The following is a 21,630-nucleotide window of genomic DNA, read 5'->3' on the forward strand; positions in this document are numbered from 1 at the left end:
GGATCGTGCAGGCACAACAGCTGAACCCACGCGATCAAAAATGGGAGTGTGGCTGTGATTGACTGTCACACTTCTGCACTAACAGCCAGGATCAGAAAAAAAATACTGATCTCAGGCTGTTTAACCCATGAAGCACTGCGAGCAGTGCCAATAGAGATGAGCGAACCGGGACAACCGAACCCGGTTTCGGTCCGAACATCGGGAAAAGTTCAGTTCGCAGCGAATCCGAACTTCACCGGGTTCGGCCGAACCCGTTTTGACCGAACCCGGTCAAAATTATTATACAAATCGGCAGCCACTTGTCTCTATCAATCACTGATGATTGGCTGCAGCGGTCACATGGGCTGTATCGTTATCCAGGAATGTCGGGCCGGATGTCGAGAGGGACGCGTCACCAAGGCAACGGCCAAGAGACCGGACTGGAGGAAGCAGAAAGTTCTCGGTAAGTATGAACGTCTTTTTTTTTTACAGGTTGATGTATATTCTGATCGGAATTCACTGTCCAGGGTGCTGAAACAGTTACTGCCGATCAGTTAACTCTTTCAGCACCCTGGACAGTGACTATTTACTGACGTCGCCTAGCAACGCTGCCGTAATGACGGGTGCACACATGTAGCCACCCGTCATTACGGGGCCTCATGCACACGACCGTAAAAACACCCGTTATTACGGGTCGTAATTACGACCCGAAATAGCGGGCCCATAGACTTCTGTTAGCCACGGGTACCTTCCCGTTTTCTCACGGGAAGGTGCCCGTGCCGTTAAAAAGATAGAACATGTTCTATTTTTTTATTTTACGGGCCGTGCTCCTATACTTTATAATGGGAGCACGGCTCGGAAAAACGACCGGCTGCCCGTGGCCGGCCGTGCCCGGCCGTGCTCATCTCCTGAAATACTCTGTGCTGCCTTAAACTCTGTGGACAGGTCAGGATCCTGTTTCTTTTAAATGCTGCTGGGGAACCCGCTCGATCCACTATATAAGGCTGCGCTACAGTGCAGCATTTAAAAGAAACAGGATCCTGACCTGTCCACCGAGTTTAAGGCAGCACAGAGTATTTCAGGATATGAGCGTGCGGATCTTGTGCGGGGTGGTGACTTGCCAATCATGTGAAGGTGTTATTGAGGACAGGAGTGGAAGAGAGGTAACAGACTGAGCTACGTAATGGTAAGAGCAGAGTTCACAGCAGCACAGAGTATTTCAGGAGAGGAGCGTGCAGATTCAGTGCTGCTGTGAACTCTGCTCTTACCATTACGTAGCTCTCAGTCTGTTACCTCTCCTCCACTCCCGTCCTCAATAACACTTTCATATGATTGGCAAGTCACCACGTAATGGTAAGAGCAGAGTTCACAGCAGCACAGAGTATTTCAGGAGATGAGCGTGCAGATCTTGTGTGGGGTGGTGACTTGCCAATCATGTGAAGGTGTTATTGAGGACAGGAGTGGAAGAGAGGTAACAGACTGAGCTACGTAATGGTAATAGCAGAGTTCACAGCAGCACAGAGTATTTCAGGAGAGGAGCGTGCAGATTCAGTACTGCTGTGAACTCTGCTCTTACCATTACGTAGCTCTCAGTCTGTTACCTCTCCTCCACTCCTGTCCTCAATAACACCTTCACATGATTGGCAAGTCACCACGTAATGGTAAGAGCAGAGTTCACAGCAGCACAGAGTATTTCAGGAGATGTGCGTGCAGATCTTGTGCGGGGTGGTGACTTGCCAATCATGTGAAGGTGTTATTGAGGACAGGAGTGGAGGAGAGGTAACAGACTGAACTACGTAATGGTAAGAGCAGAGTTCACAGCAGCACAGAATCTGCACGCTCCTCTCCCTAAATACTCTGTGCTGCTGTGAACTCTGCTCTTACCATTACGTGGTGACTTGCCAATCATGTGAAGGTGTTATTGAGGACAGGAGTGGAGGAGAGGTAACAGACTGAGAGCTACGTAATGGTAAGAGCAGAGTTCACAGCAGCACTGAATCTGCACGCTCATCTCCTGAAATACTCTGTGCTGCCTTAAACTCTGTGGACAGGTCAGGATCCTGTTTCTCTTAAATGCTGCACTGTAGCGCAGCCTTATATAGTGGATCGAGCGGGTTCCCCAGCAGCATTTAAAAGAAACAGGATCCTGACCTGTCCACAGAGTTTAAGGGTATGTTCACACGAGGGCGTCCGTAACGGCTGAAATTACGGGGATGTTTCAGCCTGAAAACATCCCCGTAATTTCAGCCGTAACGGCATGTGCAGGCGCTTGAACGCCGCGTCCATTACGGACGTAATTGGCGCTGCTATTCATTGGAGTCAATGAATAACGGCTCCAATTACGGCCAAAGAAGTGACAGGTCACTTCTTTGATGCGGGCGTCTATTTACGCGCCGTCATTTGACAGCGGCGCGTAAATTACGCCTCGTGTGAACAGACAAATGTCTGCCCATTGCTTTCAATGGCCAGATGTTTGTCAGCGCTATTGAGGCGCTGTTTTCGGACGTAATTCGGGGCAAAAACGCCCGAATTACGTCCGTAATTAGTGCGTGTGAAAATACCCTAAGGCAGCACAGAGTATTTCAGGAGAGGAGCGTGTGATTGGCTGCAGAGGCCACTGCAGCCTGTGATTGGCTGCAGAGGCGGTCACGTGGGATGAAGCGTCATTCCTGGAGGCCGGCTTTCTGACGTCATCCTGACGTGCGTGACCGCCACTACAGCCTGTGATTGGCTGCAGCGGCGACATGGATGAAACGTCATCGCTGGAGGCCGGACAGGAGGAATGTAAGTATGAACGTATTTTTTATTTTTTTTTATTACATTAAAATTGTATTTTCCGCGCGCCGAGCATGTACTGTCAAGGTTGCTGAAAGAGTTAGTGCAGCCCATTAACTCTTTCAGCACCCTGGACAGTACCATGCTCGGTGCACGGAAATTACAGGTTCGGTCAGAACTAGTTCGGTCCGAATCTAACCTTTTCGTGAAATTCGGCGAACTAGTCGAACCGAACTTTTCATAAGTTCGCTCATCTCTAAGTGCCAATTGTGGTGCGGACGAAGGGAGGGGGCTCCTTTTGTCTTGTCCCTGCCAGCCCCGGTAACGCGACTGCTGGGGCTGACCGGGAAATCAGGACAGCCCTTATCTAATAAAGGCCCCAAGGGGCTTTGAATATAAGGGATTGTTTAGGAGATTAGACCATTCTGGGATGTTTCTTTGTCCCCACCATACAGGTTTGAATGAAAAACTATTATTTGTCAGATAAACTTGCCATATGAACACGTTTTTAGGGTTGTTTTACAAAGACCTATAGTAATACCAGCTTCTCCTGATAGTCCGGTATGAGCATTTCTATACACAAATGATTAATAAGGAGGTACAGCTTATGTAGTTGTTAGATGACCTCTTGTATCAGTAAATATGTTGTGATAGTAAACAGGAGAGAAATCCCATTTGTTATGAGATTGTGCCTATAGGTATATGATCCAAAGCTTTGTATGAATTGGCCTTTGTTTATCTCTGATTATTTTGCTGTGTTGAACCTTATGTGGAAATGTTAATGCTGAAGAAACAGTCATCACCTTAAATCATTTACTGTATCATTTAGATCAAGATAGTGCAGTTGTTTTCTTTGTCCATAGAAGTGGCACTTGAAAGTGACAGTCCTTGAATGCACTCACCTGTCCCCTTTTGACTCTCTTTTTTCATATATATTTTAAATGATGGCAAAGCCTACATAAAATAGTATAAAGAAAATTAAAATATTAATAAGATAGGGCAGATGGTGAAAGTCTTAGGAGCAACACATTTCAGGCCGGATATAGGGGAATACCTGTTGATTTATGGGGACTTTTCAGAATAAGCTGTCATATGTGTCTAAATGATTCTATTTTTGGCCATTATATGACTTGTATATGGCAATTATTTTTTTTTAGCAGTTTTCCCCTCTGCAGGCTTTTACTCTAATTATCAATTGTCTCTGAACTAGTGAGTGGAGCCTAAATGCTATCATGTCTTCTATAGACTGCATACAGAGAAGAGGAGAATCCTGCTCTCCTATGTCTATCACATATTTATAGAAACAACAGCGACATGGAAGACATTATACAGCAGTAATGAGCAGTTTAGCTGTGAATCCAGCACGGGCGTGAGATATAACATTTACTGGGAAGCTGCTGCAGCGTTTATATGTCTCTGTCTTTCTCTCACGTTGCTCCTGCCCCCCTCCCCACTCCATAGACTCTTATGGGCAGCTGCAACCTGTTCCTTCAGTGAGCTGATAGTCCATCTAGTTTTGAGCCAACTGAAAAAGCCTTAAAGCGATTATCTGGGGACTAGTAATTACTTCAGATTTATATTATTATGTGAAAATAAGTCACTTACTAATGTACTTTCATTTTTAACTCTGTCCTGAATTGTGTAGTTCAAACCTGGTCAAGTGGTGCCAGAAGTCCTAAAGTTTTGTAATATTGATGACGTGCCAACACAGCCCCATGTAACTGAGGGCTTTTTCTGCCATTCCTGTCAGCGTGTTATCAAGCACATGACCCGAGAAGAGCATCAGCTAGTGCTCTGCCCAGGGACTCCAGCACTCCTCCTGATGTCACTGTCCATATATGTGGACAGTGACTTCAGAAGTTACCTATTACTGGAGTCCCCAAGCAGAGAAAATTCATTGGTAGGAAACTATATATATATATATATATATATATATATATGGACAGAGATGTCTACAGCAGTACTGGAGTCCCCGGGTAGAGGACTCCAGCGATAGGAAACCCCTGACATAACTGTCCATATTTTTTTTTTTCCAGGATTATTATTACTTTTTTAACTTTATAATTGTTTGTTATTAAAAATGTTGTGCCCTTTAGTATATCTAGCATGCTTCACCTGACTCCAAGGCAACCGCATGTACACATTGTTGCCACATAATCTCCTCATGTGGTCACTAATAGTGAGAGATCTATAGGATGATATATTGAAGGGATCAGCAACCAGTGGTACTTGTTCCACAGCTGGCATGTGTGGCATGGTTTCCTGGCATGCTACCCTCTCCCAGTGTCCAGAACCATTGCGTACTTTGCGGTGCTGAACTCAGGTAGAGAGGGCGGCACTGCATTATGTGCATGGTGGCACTGAACACCAAGAGAGAGAGTGTCGCTGCATTGTGTGTTTGTTGGTGCTGAACACTAGGCGGCGCTGTGTTGTGGGCTTGGAATGCACACAATGTACCACTGTTCTCCCTACTGAGTCCAGTAGCCGCTCTCTCTCCTGGTGTTCAGCGCCGCCAAGCCGGAGCTAAGTGGCTGCAGTTTCTCCTGTCTGCAGACGCCCCAAGCTGGCCAGAAAGTTTCCAAGATTCCAAGCTCATGGGTTAAGGAGATTTCTGGCAGCTCTTTCTCTCCTGTGTGCAGACCCCCTAAGCTGGTGTTCAGTAGCCGCTCTTTCACATGTGTGCAGCCCTCTTCCGAAGCTGGTGTTCAGCAGCCACTCTCTCTCCTGTGTGCAACCCCCCCCCCTACACCAAGCCTGTTTTTCAGCACTTATATAACTTTCATGTTTGCATTGCACACTAAGTACTTCATTTTTTTTATTTTTTGGCACATCGTACAAAAAAGTACCTGAGGTACAAAAAGTATCATTGTACCGGATCTACTGTATGAAGCAGACACATGACTGTATGGAGCTGTTATCCATACAATGTGTGGGGAGAGGAGGGGTATATACGTCCTGAGTCGTGGCCAGTGTGGGGGACCATTCGAAATAATAAAAAGGACAGTATTTTCCCGTAGTAGCAATGCTTTTGGAGACACCATACAGCGACACATTGAGTGGCTACGGGTCCAAAATACAGACTTGTCGTGACTCTGTACGGGGTCCATAAAAACGGAATTGCTATGTGCATGAGCCCGTAGGCTGTTTAGATTTGGCGTTTGAGGGTTTTCTCTTAAAACTTCCAATATTATAGACAAGAATATTAGAAGGTGTTTTTTACATTTGCAAATATTTATTACTTTGAAATGCCCAAATACAAAGATCCATGGAATTTAGTGCAACATTTTATTTTTAAAGATCGCCAAACTAAAGGAATGATATCTACAAACAAGCACCCCATTCCATACAAACATATCTCATGAAACTGTTTGGTAAAAACTCATAGGAATTGTGAAAGTGATTGATTGTTCTTTGCAATATTATTTTCATTTTCACCAGTTCTGTCATTATGCCTACTCCTGGTTTTTGTGTCATGCTCTGTTTCATGTTACAAGGTACAATTTCAGTGATCATACTGTATGTTCTTATTATCAAGCTGGAAGTAAGGATACAAAGTCCTTAAGGGTAAAGCAACACATAATAGCAGATTAAACAGTAGTTCAAAGACTACTGAACTGGTGACACGTCACTACCTATATAATATTGTAATACTTTGCATAACAGTAAATTGAAATATTAACAAAACCTTTAGAGCTTTTTGAAAGGCTGGTGGCAAATCATTCTATATCCATTCAGCCTTGCCCTTTTACCAGAACTTTTTTTTTAGTGTGATGGTATAGACAAATTTTTGTCACGATCTGTGCGTCTGTGGACCCACAGGGCCGTACCGCCGTAGCGGGATAGCAGCTGGCCAAACAGTGTACCAAGTCAATGTCTATATAGTCCAAGCACAAGGGTACCTGTAGAAGTTCAGACAGTAGTAACGGCTAGGCTCAGATGGGACCATGGCGGCAGACACCAGGCGTGGTGTAACACAGCAGGTGGCACAACACGACTCCAACTTTCTAAGGCACAGGAACAATGGTAGCATGGGAACAGGATAACACTAAGGGACCATTTGCAAGACTAAGACGGGTAAACACAACAATGCTCAGGCAATGAGTGAAAGGGCAGAGCCCTTTTTATAGTCCAGGGTAATCATGGGTAAATTGATGATTATATGCAGGTGCGCACGCTGGCCCTTTAAGGCCGAGCACGAACGTACGCTCGCATCCTACGGGACACAGGAGAACGCAGCAGAAGTGAACGCTGGCGTCTCCTGGGGAGGAGATGCGGGCCAGCGCTCACAGATCCATGGCTGCGGCCGTCAGGGGGTGAGTAATCCCGACGGTCCGAGCCTGTGGACGCTACAATATTACACCCAGAACACAGTCTAAATTTAAAGTATTTGGTTTTAATAAGTGTGATTTTCACTATAGGAGGCAACTGTCGCTACAATGTATAAGAACCCCATAAATCAAGCTGCATGTCTGTCAGATCTCCTGACATGTTTGTTCACATAAATGCTTGCATTCCACATAAGATAGCAATTCTGGAGATGTTTTCGTAGGACTGAGTTGTGCCATTACTCTGTAATTCCTCTTGAAAATGGATACATTAACAACTGGGTGTTATTATTCCCCTTGTTAATGGGGTATGTCACTTTATATTTTGACACTGTGCAAGTAGTGTCGGGCTGTAGGGACAAACCCTATTGACAAGGCGAATGGTAACCACCAGTTCATACATTTCCAAGAGTAATAAGAGAGGAACATAATGTAATACAAATATTCCTAAACTCTACAAATACTGATTCATACAATTGCTATAACTAATGGCGTATTACAGTGTGAGAAAATTTGAGTTAACCTTTCTGTACTGAAAGGTTATACTATTTTCTACTATATTTTAATGGTTTTCAAGATCTCTGCTTGCAGTCATTCTATAGAAACCTTCATTAATTATTACGAGGGGATAAAAATCTGTCTCGGTCATGTGATGAACACGCAGGTGCACGGCTCGTTACAAGACACAACTCTCATAACTGTACTGTAACAATCCATGAACCTGTGAGTCCATCACATGACCAGTACAGGTTTTTATTTACTGGAAGTAAACAATGAAGGCATCGAATGACAGCAAGCAGACATCTTGAAAACCATGAAGAATAGATACAGAAAGAATATCGGAAGATTGTTTAACTTTTTAATATACAAAGACTATGCTTTATTTATAGAAACCGTAATAACTTTCTCGGTAAGTACAAATGAGTCATAAACTGTCAAATAATAGTAAAGAAAGTTGACAAAGTGCAAATGCATTTCATGTTCTGTGTAATGTTTATCATATTAAGTGTCTGGTTACCAAGTGTTTGTTTGTTCCCTTAGGTGAAAACACTGTATCTGTACCAAAATGAACCCACGGTCCTTGCTAACATCAAGAGAGGCTTGGCAAGCCTATTTCAGATCCAGCTCAGCCCTGGTTCAGTCACTGAGGTAATGGTCTTGCGAGATGTGGGCAGTTAACACAAGTGGCAGCTTGTGGCCCAGCACGAAGCTAGTCAGGCCATAAAAGTCCTTGGATTTAAGATTCCAGGATAGGTCATCTCCTGTGGTTTTATGATATGTAGGAAGCAAAACATAGAGTGCGTAGAATCATATTCTTGTGGTGGGTAGGAAAGAAATAATGGAATTTGAAGGATTGATCATCAACTGTAAAACCTGTTTCCTCATAAATCATTTTTAATCTGTCACCCATACCCAACATGTACTATAGGAACGACAGTAGGGTGTTTGAGTATTTGGCTAAGGGTTTTCAATAATTGTGTAACCACAATATATACATGCATATTAAAATGCACATATTTCAGATGTTATATGATGGCCACTTTAAAACAAGATATCTTATATGTAAATATCATTAGATCTTCTTGAAAAAAGGTATCCTAAATTTTAACCAGGAAAAAAGGCATGCCACTACTTTCTTTTCACTAACTTCTCAATATAAACACAAATGCCTCATGCACATGGCGGTATTGTGGCTCCTTTAGGCCTCCGAGACTTCTACGGGGGCCTAACTGTACCTCTGTATTCCTACGACTTTATACAGAGGCTTTTTCTGTTGAATTCTGTACAAATCTTACAAAGAACAAATAGTATAAATAGTGGCACGCTACATTTGATGCCGTAATAAGGCGCTACATGGAGCACCATATGGCAGCACGTGAAGTCCCTGAATACGACGCTGTAGGGGACTCCTTGTGCCTCCATATAGCTTTCTTCACCTAGCTCTGAAATGTGCATGAGGCCTAAGGGTATGTGCACACGATAGCAGGCATTTACGTCTGAAATGACAGACTGTTTTCAGGAGAAAACAGCTGCCTCGTTTCACACGTAAATGCTCCTCCTCGCATTTTGCGAGGCTTCTCTGACAGCCGTAAATTTTGAGCTGTGCTTCATTGAGTTCAATGAAGAACGGCTCAAATTACGTCTGAAAGAAGTGTCCTGCACTTCTTTTGACGAGGCTGTATTTTTACACGTCGTCGTTTGACAGCTGTCAAACGACGACGCGTAAATGACAGGTTGTCTGCACAGTACGTTGACAAACCCATTCAAATGAATGGGCAGATGTTTGCCCAAGTATTGTAGCCCTATTTTCAGACGTAAAACGAGGCATAATACGCCTCGTTTACGTCTGAAAATAGGTCCTGTGAACCCAGCCTAACTCTCATGCAGAAAACTTGCTTATATCCTGTTTGAAAATGTAATTGTTTATTTCAGGTTGATGTTTCTGGAAATTGTAACGTTACCTACAAGGCAAAACAGAATCAGGTGACCAAAATCAAGAAACTTGACAGCTGCAAGATTTCCAAAACTGGGTTTACTAATTCTAACAAGGTATAGCTAACATATTGTAAATGTGTTATAAGGGTATGTTCACACGGCATATGTTTGAGGCAGAAGGGAAGCTCCGGACCAACGGCACGTCAGGGGAGGAGCGGCTTGACCACATGGGGGGATGTAGCGTCTGAAGGTAGGGGCGGAGTTTGGGCAGAGGCACCAAACGCGCAAGGAAGGAGGAAGTGTGAGCGCTCAGCCACTTTGTGTCTGTTCTGCTGTTTCCGGAAATAAATGTATCGTGTACGGACTCAATACAAAGTCTATGAGCCCGTACTCCGATACATCGGCTTTCCGGAAAAAGCCGAACAGACATGAAGCGGCTGAGCACTCACACAAGTGCTTCAGGTGCTTCGTTCTAGCGATTGCTGGGGGTCTCCATGCTCGGACTCCACCAATCCAAACTTCTGACATGTCACTATGACATGTCAGAAGTTTGTCAAACATTTAGCTACACTTTAAACCTTAATGACCAAGCTATTATAGACCTTAATGACCAAGCTATTTTTTGCATTTTTCCATCGTCGCATTCCAAGAGCTATAACTTTTTTATTTTTGCATTGATACAGCTGTATAAGCTCTTGTTTTTTGTGGGACAATTGTATTTTTTAATAGCACCATTTTGGGGTACATATAATTTATAGATTAACTTTTATTAACTTTTTTGGGGGTAATGGAAAAAACCCCATAAATGTCACCACTCTTTTTTGCGTCTTAGATTTACATTGTTTACTGTGTGGTATAAATAACTTAATAACTTTATTCAGCGGGTTGTTACGATTGCAGCGATACCAAATTTATATAGACTTTAGATGTTTTACTACTTTTACACAGTAAAAACCCTTTTTTTTTTTTTTATTATTTATTTTGTGTTTTAAGAGCCATAATTGTTTTATTTTTACGCCGATGCAGCTGTATGGGGCTTGTTTTTTGCGGGACGACTTCTAGTCGTTATTGGTACCATTTTGGAGTACATGCGGCTTTTTGATCACTTTTTATCACATTTTTTTAAGGCAGGATGAACAGAAAACAGCAATTCTGGCATTGTTTTTTATTTTTTACCGCGTTCACCGTGTGGGTTAAATAACATAATCACTTTATAGGTGGGGTTGTTACGGACGCGACGATACCAAATATGTGTAATGTTTTTTTTAAAAATAGTTTTTTCATATTACAGTATTATATAAGGGAAAAAGTGGGTTTTTCATTTTTTTCATTTGGGATTTTTATTTATTTATTATTAACTTTATTAAACTTTATGATAACTTTATTTTTAGTCCTAATAGGGGACTTCACGATCTTCTGATCGTTTTTATAATACACTGCAATACTTCTGTATTGCAGCGTATTATTCCCTGTCAGTGTAAAACTGACAGGCACCTGCTATGTCATGCCTCGGGCATGGCTTAGCAGGCATCCACCACAGGCAGACCTGGGGGACTTTGTTAGACCCCCGGCTGCCATAAAAGCCATTGGCAACCAGCGATTGCGATTGCAGTGTACCGATGGGGTGAGAGAGGGAGCTCCCTCCCTCCAAAACCACTTGGATATGGCGCTCGCTATTGAGCGCTACATCTAAGGAGTTAAACGTGTGAGATCGATGTTGAAATCCATCCCACCCGTTAGAGCAGGTGTCCGGCTGTCTTCAGACCGCCCGACTCCCACTCTAGCCGGCACAGGACATGAAAAGGCGGCGCTCTGGCATAAGTACCCTTAATGGCCGCCGTGAAAAGGCGTATTGGCGGTCGTTAAGGGGTTAAAGAGAACCTTTCACCTGCCTATACATGTGCAGCATGTAATGGGCAGGGATGCACAAACCCTGGGGCACTTTACTTTTTTTTTCTACCCTCCTCCTTTATTTAGATATTGGTGCCATTATATTTGGCGCCCGATATTTAAATAACCCCCTGAACTGTCAATGGGGAGTGTAATGGCAAGGGGGCGTGTAACATGGCTGTGACACTGTCCAATCAGCTACGGACAGTGTTACAGTGAGAGCTGGAGAGAGGAAAGCGTGTGCATGCACACGCTCTCACTCTTCAGCTCTCGGCAGACAAGGACAAGACTTGTCCTTGTCTGCCGAGAACTGAAGAGTGAGAGTGTGCGCGCGCATGCGCGCTCTCCTATCTCCAACTCTTACACTGTCGCAGCAGTGACACGCCCCCTTGCCAGTTCAGCAGACTCTGTGATCTCCCGCGAGAGATTAGTCTTGTCCTTGTCTTTCAAGAGCTGAAGAGTGAGAGAGTGCGTGCGCATGTGCGCTCTCCTCTCACTAGCTCTTGCACTGTCCGTAGCAGTGACACGCCCCCTTGCCAGTTCGGCACACAAGTACAAGACTTAGTAATCTTTCGCGAGAGATCAGTCTTGTCCTAATCTGCCGAGAGCTGAAGAGAGAGCGCATGCGCACGCACGCACACGCTCTCCTCTCTCCAGCTCTTGCTGTGACACTGTCCATAGCTGATTGGACAGTGTCACAGCCATTACACGTCCCATTGACAGTTCAGGGGGTTATTTAAATATTGGGTGCCAAATATAATGGCACCAATATCTAAATAACGGAGGAGGGTAGAAAAAAAAATGTTAAGTGCCCCAGGGTTTGTGCTGCCCTGCCTATTACATGCTGCACTCAACTGCACATGTATGAGCAGGAAAAATGTTCTCTTTAACAGTGTTGTCCATATAGTCCTAGTGTATCCAGTATATATGTTCTTTACTCATATAAGAATATTTTTATTACAGTTTACATGCTAGTAACATCCATATTACACAGGTCCTGGGCATCGCTAACAAAGAAACATCTAGTACAATTTACCATATACAAGATGGCAATATAAAATCTGTGTTGGCTGAAGAAAATCATGTGCTGATGCTTAATGTATATGAAACCATTGCAGCAAAAGTTATTTGTAGGTAAGTTTTCTTTGTTATGTCCTTGTTTGTTACCAAGTAAGTTTAAGGGCCTGTTCACATCAGGCTTCCGTTCATGTGTTTCGACCTTTCCATAGGATGAACCGATGAATGGAAAGCAAAACGGAAACCATAGCTTCTGATTGCATTACCATTGATTTCAATGGTAATGCTACCGTTGCAGTTAGTTTCCGTTTGTTTCCGTTCTGTAAGGTTTCCGTTTTTTTTTTAGCAGAAACAATAGCGTAAAAACTGAAACCTTATGGAATGGAAACAAACGGAAACCAATTGCAATGGAAGCATTACCATTAAAAATAATGGCAATGCAAATGGAATCTATGGTTTCCGTTTGGCTTTCTGTTCATCTGTTCCTCCGGTGGAAAAGTTGAACGGAACCCCGACACTGATGTGAACACACCCTTAACCATACTAAAAACAAAACTAAGAGCAGAAATTCAGGTAGGAGACTTACTGTACTGTACCAGAAGAGCTTATGACATATTATTTCTTGAAATTACATACCCAAAGCCTGAGGCTGCACCACTGAGAGAATCAAATGACAACATGTCTTGTTCGTATTTCTGTCAGGTGCAGTGTTGTCATGGAGGCATTTTGTGGACCCAAATTTTTTATACACCTAAATCATCTAATTACTAACTAATTTGAAAGTTGGCAAATGTGTATATATGTGTCAACATTTATGTTTGTAATGGGGGATTTCAATTTTAGTTTTATAGTAAAAGAAAAAAATACTATGGTATACACTTTATAATTACACATTATTGCAAATAAAATAATATTGTAATATGGTCATAGGAGTCTGTACTTTGTAGGAAACCCTGATTGCACATTGTTCACACTTTAATGGGTACTTTCAGTGTTGCAGGTGTTTTTTCTTATCTCCAACCAGGAGATTAAATCTTGCGGTGGGAGGTGCAGCCAGCAAATTGTGCAGTGCTGTACCCAGCGTAAAGCCTCTGCTACAAAGCTCCTATCAGTTATGTTACCTACCATAAAATTTAAACAAGAACAGTAACTCGTCTCTGGAGATACTATTAAAAATGTAATATCAGTTAATGACGTATTCTTTTATATTCTGGACATTAAAAGGAACAAATTTGGATACAATTCAAAATACCATGGGCACAAATGTTGTGAAATTTGTGCCTTTTACGCCCACTCTTCATGCATCTCTTTGGTAGGCTGTAGCTTACCAAATTCCATGGGTTCGCTATTGGACTCTTTATGCATTATTTGCAAAATAATATTAAATCCATTTTAGTTGTTCACAATCTCGTGATATGAGTGTACAGTATACTTTCTTTTAGTTAAAGTTAGTTCTTTACAATTTCATTTCTTCACACATGTAGACAAAGACTAGAACTAAAATCCAGTAAAGCTGGACCTAAGGAAGTTGCTGGAAAGCAGTTGTCCAACGTGGTAAAGGCAGTGGATCCCAAATATCTAGCCTCTCCCCTTGTAGCTGATCAGGTGAAATCAAAGTGTGAAAGCTGTCTTTCTGTGAGTACAATTCATCTTTTTTGTAATATTCTATGCATATACTGTAAATCAAATTTATGTTTATAGAAAATACACACAATTATTAAAGTATTGTCCCTTGCCAAAAAGCTCCTAGAAGTCACCAATTCTCCTTTTGGAGAGCCAGCTAGTAGGGAACATTAAAAGCAATGCTCTCTGGGAAAAAAATATGCAAAACAGAACCCTACTCTGTACTGCTGAGGACCAACAGCTCTGAACTACTGCTGTTTACAGATGGGTGTCTTTGTTTTGACTATTTACTGAGGTTTCAAGACTCTATAAATGGTCAGAAATTGAATTACAGCGTAGTCCATTATAGGTGGCACTAGAGAGACTGTTTTCTGCTTTCTGGAGGAGAGCTATTTTTCATACTTTTTCACAGGTAGCATTGCGCTTAAAACGTCCTACTAGCCGGATCTCTGCAAAGAGAATTAGTACCTTCCAGGAACTGCATCAAAGCCATCTCATTCAGCCAACCAGAACCCTTCTCTGTACTGGTGTGTAGCAAAAACTTAGAAACAGTGCTGTCTACAGATGGGTGTCTCTGGTTTAGCTAGTAACCCGAGTCATGTTTCAGGGCTCTATAAAAAGTCTGACATTGACTGACAGGGTAGTCACCTTTAACTGGCACTAAAAAGACAGTTTCTTCCTTCTGGAGTAGAGCTATATTGCATGTCATTTGCCACTTAACTTTGCACTTCTAATTTTAAAGAATCTGCCTCTAAAACAATTGCTTGTAAAGTATCTAATTAACTAGAGTCCTTGTGGACAAGCCTTTTCTACTATTTTCCCATTTTATTTTTGCTGAAAATGTGTTAATTTAGTGTAAATGAGTCTAAGGGTACGGTCCCATGAAGTGGCAGCCACCTGCGGTGGCCAATGGCCATGCGATTGTGCCGGTAGAACTCAGCAAAATCCTGCGCCCAATGGCATCTGGAAGTGAGGTAGACTTCGGCCACAGCTCCGTGGGACCGTACTCTACAGAGTAAGGCCTTATGCACATCTCCTTCACCGTTTTCACGTCCGTTTAAAACAGATCCGTGTGTCCGTTGTGACATCTGTGTGGTTTCCGTTGTCACTCCGTGTCCGTTCCATTGTTCCGTTTTAAACGGATGCTGTGCTTTCGTTTGTCTTCCGTTTTAAACTGTCCGTTAAATTCCATATTGTGTGTTAAATGCAGGGAACTTTGGCACACCCTGCCGTTGCTTAGAAACGGATCCGTGAAAAACGTGCCTTCCGTGTGCCGTCCATTTTTTTGATGGACCCATAGACTTCAATGTGCCCCACGGTCACTGAGCGACAGAAAAAAGTATGACATGCACTACTTTTGACGGAACGGACGAACGGAACCGTCAAAACAACGGAAGTGTGCATGGTCCCATAGAAATAAATGTGTCAAATGTGTCATTCATTTACTCAGACATTGTGATCTTGCGAGATCATGATGTGCTGTCACTTACTCACACATTAACTTTACTGAAGTGTCTTGAGAGTGAATAGACATTGCCTCCAGCCAGGACGCAAGGTCTATTCACAATCCCGATACTTCGGTAACGTTTGTGTGGGACTTAATGACAGCAAGTGTGATCTCGCGAGATCACGCTGTAAATGACAGCACATCGTGATCTCGTAAAATCATGATGTCTGAGTACATGAATGGAGAGAAGTGTATGACGCTGATTGGTCAGCGTCATGCATTTCTCTTTACAACGCACCCTTGGTCAAAAAGTAAAAAAACACCCAGTTGTCTATTAATAAACTAATTTGCATAAATTTATCGTTTTTCTAAATAAAAACCACTGTTGTTATGTACATTACAGTGCCAATCACATTATGTAGGAGATAGTGCACTTATAATGTGGTGACAGAGCCTCTTTAACCCCATAACACTCCATGATGTAAATGCACAGATTGCCTTACCTAAAAGCTCCATGGCCTAAATGTACTTTGTGGTGATCACCCGTGCACAGGATTTGTGCAAATAAACTGCTGATTCTGGGTGTTAACCCGTAGATGCCAAGATCAATAGCGATCGCAGCATCTAAGTAGCTTGACAGAGAGAGGGGCTCCCTCTGTCTGCCTATCGGTGCCCTGTTACCATGGCAAACGGGTGGCCTAATATGTTGCCTTTTGGTGTAAGGCTATATGCACATGATAACTGGCTTTTACGTCTGAAATTACAGACTGTTTTCAGGAGAAAACAGCTCCGTCGTTTCAAACGTAAATGCTCCTCCTCGCATTTTGCGAGGTGTCATTGACGCCCGTAATCTTGAGCTGTTCTTCATTGAATTCAATGAAAAACGGCTCAAATTACGTTGCAAAGAAGTGCCCTGCACTTCTTTGACGAGGCAGTCATTTTACGCGTCGTCGTTTGACAGCTGTCAAACGACGACGCGTAAATGACAGGTCGTCGGCACAGTACGTCGGCAAAACCATTCAAATGAATGGGCAGATGTTTGCCGACGTATTGGAGCTGTATTTTCAGACGTAAAACGAGGCATAATACGCCTCGTTTACATCTGAAAATAGGTCGTGTGAACCCAGCCTAACACTGACAGGCAATAATAATTTCGAATACTAAGCATTCCAAAGCCTTATACAAGCAACTAAGAGATATAAAGCAAAAATAAAGTGCAATAAAGTTTCTTAAAAATAAAATTTCCTTAAAAAATAATTTATTGTGTATAAACAATAATAAAAAAATACACATGGGGCTCCTCGACAATCGCATTGACCCTTGGAATAGTTAAAAGCAAAGTTAAAAGCAAAAAAACAGGCCATATTTATACATGGATGGAAAAGTAAAATGATGGAATGTAGCAACACAGAAAATATCTATTTAGTTTTTTATGTTTTAGTATTTTTGCACAAAGCACGTAGAATTTATACTGCACAGTAAGCAGTGTAAAAAAATTTGATTTTTTTTTTTTTTATAAAATAAACTACAACTCGTCCCGCAAAAAAAAACAAGCCATCATATAGCTAGTTCAAATCATAAATAAAAAAGTTCTGGCTTTCTAATTGCGGCAATGATAAAATAGCTCATTCTGAAAGCCCAAAATAGGCCAGTCCTACTGGGTTAATAGATCATTTGCAAACCAAATATCTTTCAGCTTTTACAGCAATGGAAAACCATTCGTAAGGACTTGGAACCTGAAAATCTTTCAAAATCCAGCGCTGCACGTAGCTTTTTGCAACTAATTCAAAGTCTTCGAAGAGCTGGAAAGTCAGAGATTGTGAGGCTTCTCAAGTCGGTGAAAGAAGATGTTCTGTGAGTATCAGTGATCTTTTCATATGGTTCCGTACATACGGTGTCAGGTACAAGTGGCTTTCTAGTCACTTGTTTATGGTTTCAGATTGAAAGCCTTTGGAGACTTCCAAATGTTTCATCGATGGCTTGTTACTGCCATCTAGTTCTAGTCAGAGTGTGACTAAGATACCTTGTCTATACAGCTATATAGAACATGCACATGTAGTCATCGCATCATAAATATTACTTACTATATTACTACGTAGAAACATCCGGATGTGGCCTAAAACCTTCTCACTTGCGGTGGCCAATAGGTGCACGATTTTTCCGGTACTACCTGGCAGAATCGTGCATCCGTTGGCCACCGCAAGTAAGTGGGAATGTATCCTTATAGTGACACATTAATCTATTAGGCTATAGCTCTTATTATCTGCGGCATCCACCAGAGGATGATGAGCTTACATACTTCAGCACTTCTTGTGTTGCATAGTCAATGTTTCCAATTTAGATTCCACGCATCTACTGCAAAGCTAGTACATGTTATGTCTGAACAAGTTCTTGAAGTCCCTTAAGAAGAAATTTGGATGCAAAAGTTATAGAAATATGTGGCCAACTCCAAAGGGGACATAACAGTGAGGTTCCTCGCAAAGGGGCTTTCAACAGTAATGCTAAATTTTCATATAAGGCAAGGAGAGGAGAGGAGTTCAGCCATTTAGACATTTCCACTCATACAAATATCACTCTGAATGCTTCATACAATCAATATTCACATATAAAACTAGTGTATGAAATAATAATTCTTCTCAAGTTTTTATATTCTTATACTATAACTATACTCTTCCCACAGTCCTCAGCTGGTTGATGCTGTTACGTTTGCTCAAACGCCTGATGCTCTGGAAGCACTTTTGGAGTTTTTGGACTTTGGGAATGGAACTAGACCTTTGTTACAAGAGAGATTCCTATATGCCAGTGGCCTTGCCTCACACCCAAATGAAAGCATGCTGCGAGCTCTACTTGTAAGTTTACTTGACTTGTGACCAGCAAACACAAATGCTCAATAAGGCACAAAAGTATTCAACCACGTCTACAGCAGCCAATATCATGGGCATAGTTTGAATAGCGCACAGAATATAAACTGACCACCAATCATCTTCTGAGATCCATAAGCCCCCTTAGAGTAGTTATAAGGCCAGCGCTACGCCTAGGCTTTTTGTACCGCTACTGATTGATTTTAACTCTTGAGTGACAGCTGCAGTCCACAAGATTCCACAACTTAATGTACTAATTTGGCCTGCAGCTGTAGCTCAATAGTTAAAATCAATCAGTAGCACTACAAAAAAAGTCTAGGTGTAGCCTTGGCCTAAGCTGTGCAGAGGTTTCAGCAGTACCCAGGCCCTAGTGCAAGAGGGTGTCCAGGGCCCCATTTATTGCCATAAGAGAGGGCAGAAGTACTATAAGTCATTGTTCACAACGTGCATATTCGCTTCAGATTTTGGATGTGTTTTTTTAAGCCAAAAACAGGAACACAACCTAAACAGAAGAAATTTATAAAAGGAAGGCCTTAGGGTATGTTCACACCAGTGGCATAACTACCGCTATAGCAGCCGTAGCGGCTGCTACGGGGCCTGCAGCATGAGGGGGCCCATGCCACCCGCCGGCACAGCCCCCCCATGGCCGGAGGCTCCGCTAGCAGCTGCTATGGCTGATACAGCGCGACGCCACTGAAGGGGTTGTTCCTACAAAAGACATGCATCTCCTATCCACAGCATAGGGGATACATGTGGGATCACTGGGACACCCAGCAATAAGGAGAACGGGGGACACAAAGTCCCCCGAAGTTCTCCATGACAAACCTCGGACTTCCGGGGTCTGTCTGCAGCTCCATAGAAATGACTTGCTCACCGGTCGCGCTTGTGCGCATGCGTGACCAGTGCTCCTTTCATTTTTATTGAACTGCGCAGATGCCGGAAGTCCAAGGTTTGTCATGGAGAACTTCGGGGGACTTTGCAAAGATGCATGTCTTTTGTAGGACAAGCTATAGGCCGGTTTTTATTTTTTTGGGGGGTCTGTATGGCGTTATCTACAGGGGGGGGGGTTCTGTATGGTGTTATCTACAGGGGGGTCTGTATGGCGTTATCTACAGGGGGGGACTCTGTATGGCGTTATCTACAAGGGGGACTCTGTATAGCGTTATCTACAGGGGGTGTCTATATGGCGTTATCTACAGGGGGGTCTGTATGGCGTTATCTACAGGGGGGACTCTGTACGGCGTTATCTACAGGGGGTGTCTGTATGGCGTTATCTACAGGGGGGTCTGTATGGCGTTATCTACAGGGGGGTATCTGTATGGCGTTATCTACAGGGGGGTTCTGTATGACGTTATCTACAGGGGGGGTTGTATGGTGTTATCTACAGGGGGGGCTGTATGGCGTTATGTACAGGGGGGCTGTATGGCGTTATCTACAGGGGGGCTGTATGGCGTTATCTACAGGTGGGATTTGGGGCTGTAAGACGTTATCTACAGGGGGCTGTGTATGGCGCTATCTACAGGGGGCTGTGTATGGTGCTATCTATAGGGGGGCGCTGTGTGGTGGAATCTATAGGGAGACACTATCTACAAGGGGGGGGGGGTTGTGTGATACCCAGCTATGGGGGCCCAGTCTTTCCTAGTTACGCCCCTGGTTCACACGGCCTATTTTCGGCTGTTAAAAAAGACTCTTCTGTACTACGATGGCATGTGTGGTGCCATCAACCAGAATCCGGAGGGGCTGCAGTTATTCTATGGGGCCCTTATCCTCATTGTATGCGTAATTTAAAATAACAATTTAGTCTTAGACCCCGTTCACATGTGTCGGATTTGGCACGGATTCCGCGGCGTAATCCATTGTAAATTAGGCGACAGTGTGCATCCCATGCTTTTAAATGTGGTTGCCGCAACCCAGTAGACATGTAGCAGAAAATTTCTGCATAGAATTTTGTTCGCAACACAAAAAAAAATAAGCCCCAGAAATAAGTAGCCTTAAGCACGGAAAATCCAGGATTAGTCCTATTGAATAGCAATGGGGATGATCCTTGTGCGGATTTGCTCCATACCCACGGCACATCCACGGCAGAAGTTTGATAGTAGGCCTCAGATTTCAACCGCAGAAATACACATTGTGTTTTAACCCCTTCCCGCCATTTCACGTACAGTTACGTGATGGGAGATGGCCTTTTCCCGCATCTCCACGTAACTGTACGTGATGGAGATGAAGCTGGCTCAGGAGCTGAGCCAGCGACATCACCGCCGGGTGACAGCTGTATGTTACAGCTGTCACCCTGAGGTATCGGCCAGGACCGGAACTAGCATCCGATCCGGCCGATTAACCCCTCACATGCTGCGTTCAATAGAGATCGCAGCATGTGAGGAGTTTATAGCCACCGGCACCCCAGCAACGTGATCGCTTGGTTGCTGGTGGCTGCAAAAGCTATCGGAGGGCTTATACTTACCTCCCGGTCCGCCAGTAACGGAATCCTCCTATGCCCCGTCTTCGGCGGGGCCCAGGAGGCTTCCGGTACCATCGGCAAGATGGCGCCGGCGCAGCTTCCGGCTCAGAAGCTGAGCCGGCGTCATCAGCAGTGGGTGTCCGCTGTATGTTACAGCGGACACCCCGATCTATCGCCAGGAACCGGAGCTAGCTCTGATTCCGGGCATTAACCCCTTCAATGCAGCGATTCAATGCAATCGCTGCATCAAAGTAGTTTGTATGCAATCGGCAGCCTTGCCATGCGATGGCAAGGCTGGCGACTGCTACTATGGCAACAGGATGCCTAACAATGGCTTCCTATCTGCCATTACGTTAGCCGATTAGGCTCCGCCCAGAGGCGGAGTCTGATTGGCTTGCTGTCATTGAACAACTGACAGTTCTAATACATTGCACTACATAGGTAAAGCAATGTATTAGAACATCAAACAAACAGTTGGACCTTCAAGTCCCCTACTGGGACCAAAGAAAAGTGTAAAAAAAAGTAAAAATAAAAGTTGTAAAAAATACAATAAAAGTTTCAAATAATAACACAAAACACAATCGCCCTTTTTCCCTTATCAAGTCATTTATTATTGAAAAAAATAATAAAGCCATACATATTTGGTATCGCTGCGACCGTAACGACCTGAACTATAAAAATATTATGTTATTTATCCCGCGCAATGAACGCCGTAAAAAAAATAACTAAAAAATACTGAAATTGCTATTTTTTGGTCACTTTGTCTTCCAAAAATTGAAATAAAAAGTGATCAAAAAGTCGCATGTACCTAAAAATGGT

The 21,630-nt window shown here is 43.2% G+C and overlaps 1 protein-coding gene across 1 annotated transcript in view; it reads left to right on the forward strand.

Annotated features, from left to right (window-relative positions):
- MTTP (microsomal triglyceride transfer protein) overlaps window positions 1–21,630 on the forward strand; it is a 109,642-nt gene that overhangs the window by 52,969 nt on the left and 35,043 nt on the right. Inside the window, exons 4-9 of the mRNA XM_075860635.1 lie at window positions 8,121–8,228; window positions 9,513–9,629; window positions 12,400–12,539; window positions 13,907–14,057; window positions 17,189–17,346; window positions 18,173–18,341. Coding sequence (XP_075716750.1) covers window positions 8,121–8,228; window positions 9,513–9,629; window positions 12,400–12,539; window positions 13,907–14,057; window positions 17,189–17,346; window positions 18,173–18,341 — 843 coding nt within the window. The remainder of the gene's footprint in view (window positions 1–8,120; window positions 8,229–9,512; window positions 9,630–12,399; window positions 12,540–13,906; window positions 14,058–17,188; window positions 17,347–18,172; window positions 18,342–21,630) is intronic.

The sequence above is a fragment of the Rhinoderma darwinii genome, chromosome 1 (assembly GCF_050947455.1).
Source record: "Rhinoderma darwinii isolate aRhiDar2 chromosome 1, aRhiDar2.hap1, whole genome shotgun sequence".
Lineage (NCBI taxonomy): Eukaryota > Metazoa > Chordata > Amphibia > Anura > Rhinodermatidae > Rhinoderma > Rhinoderma darwinii.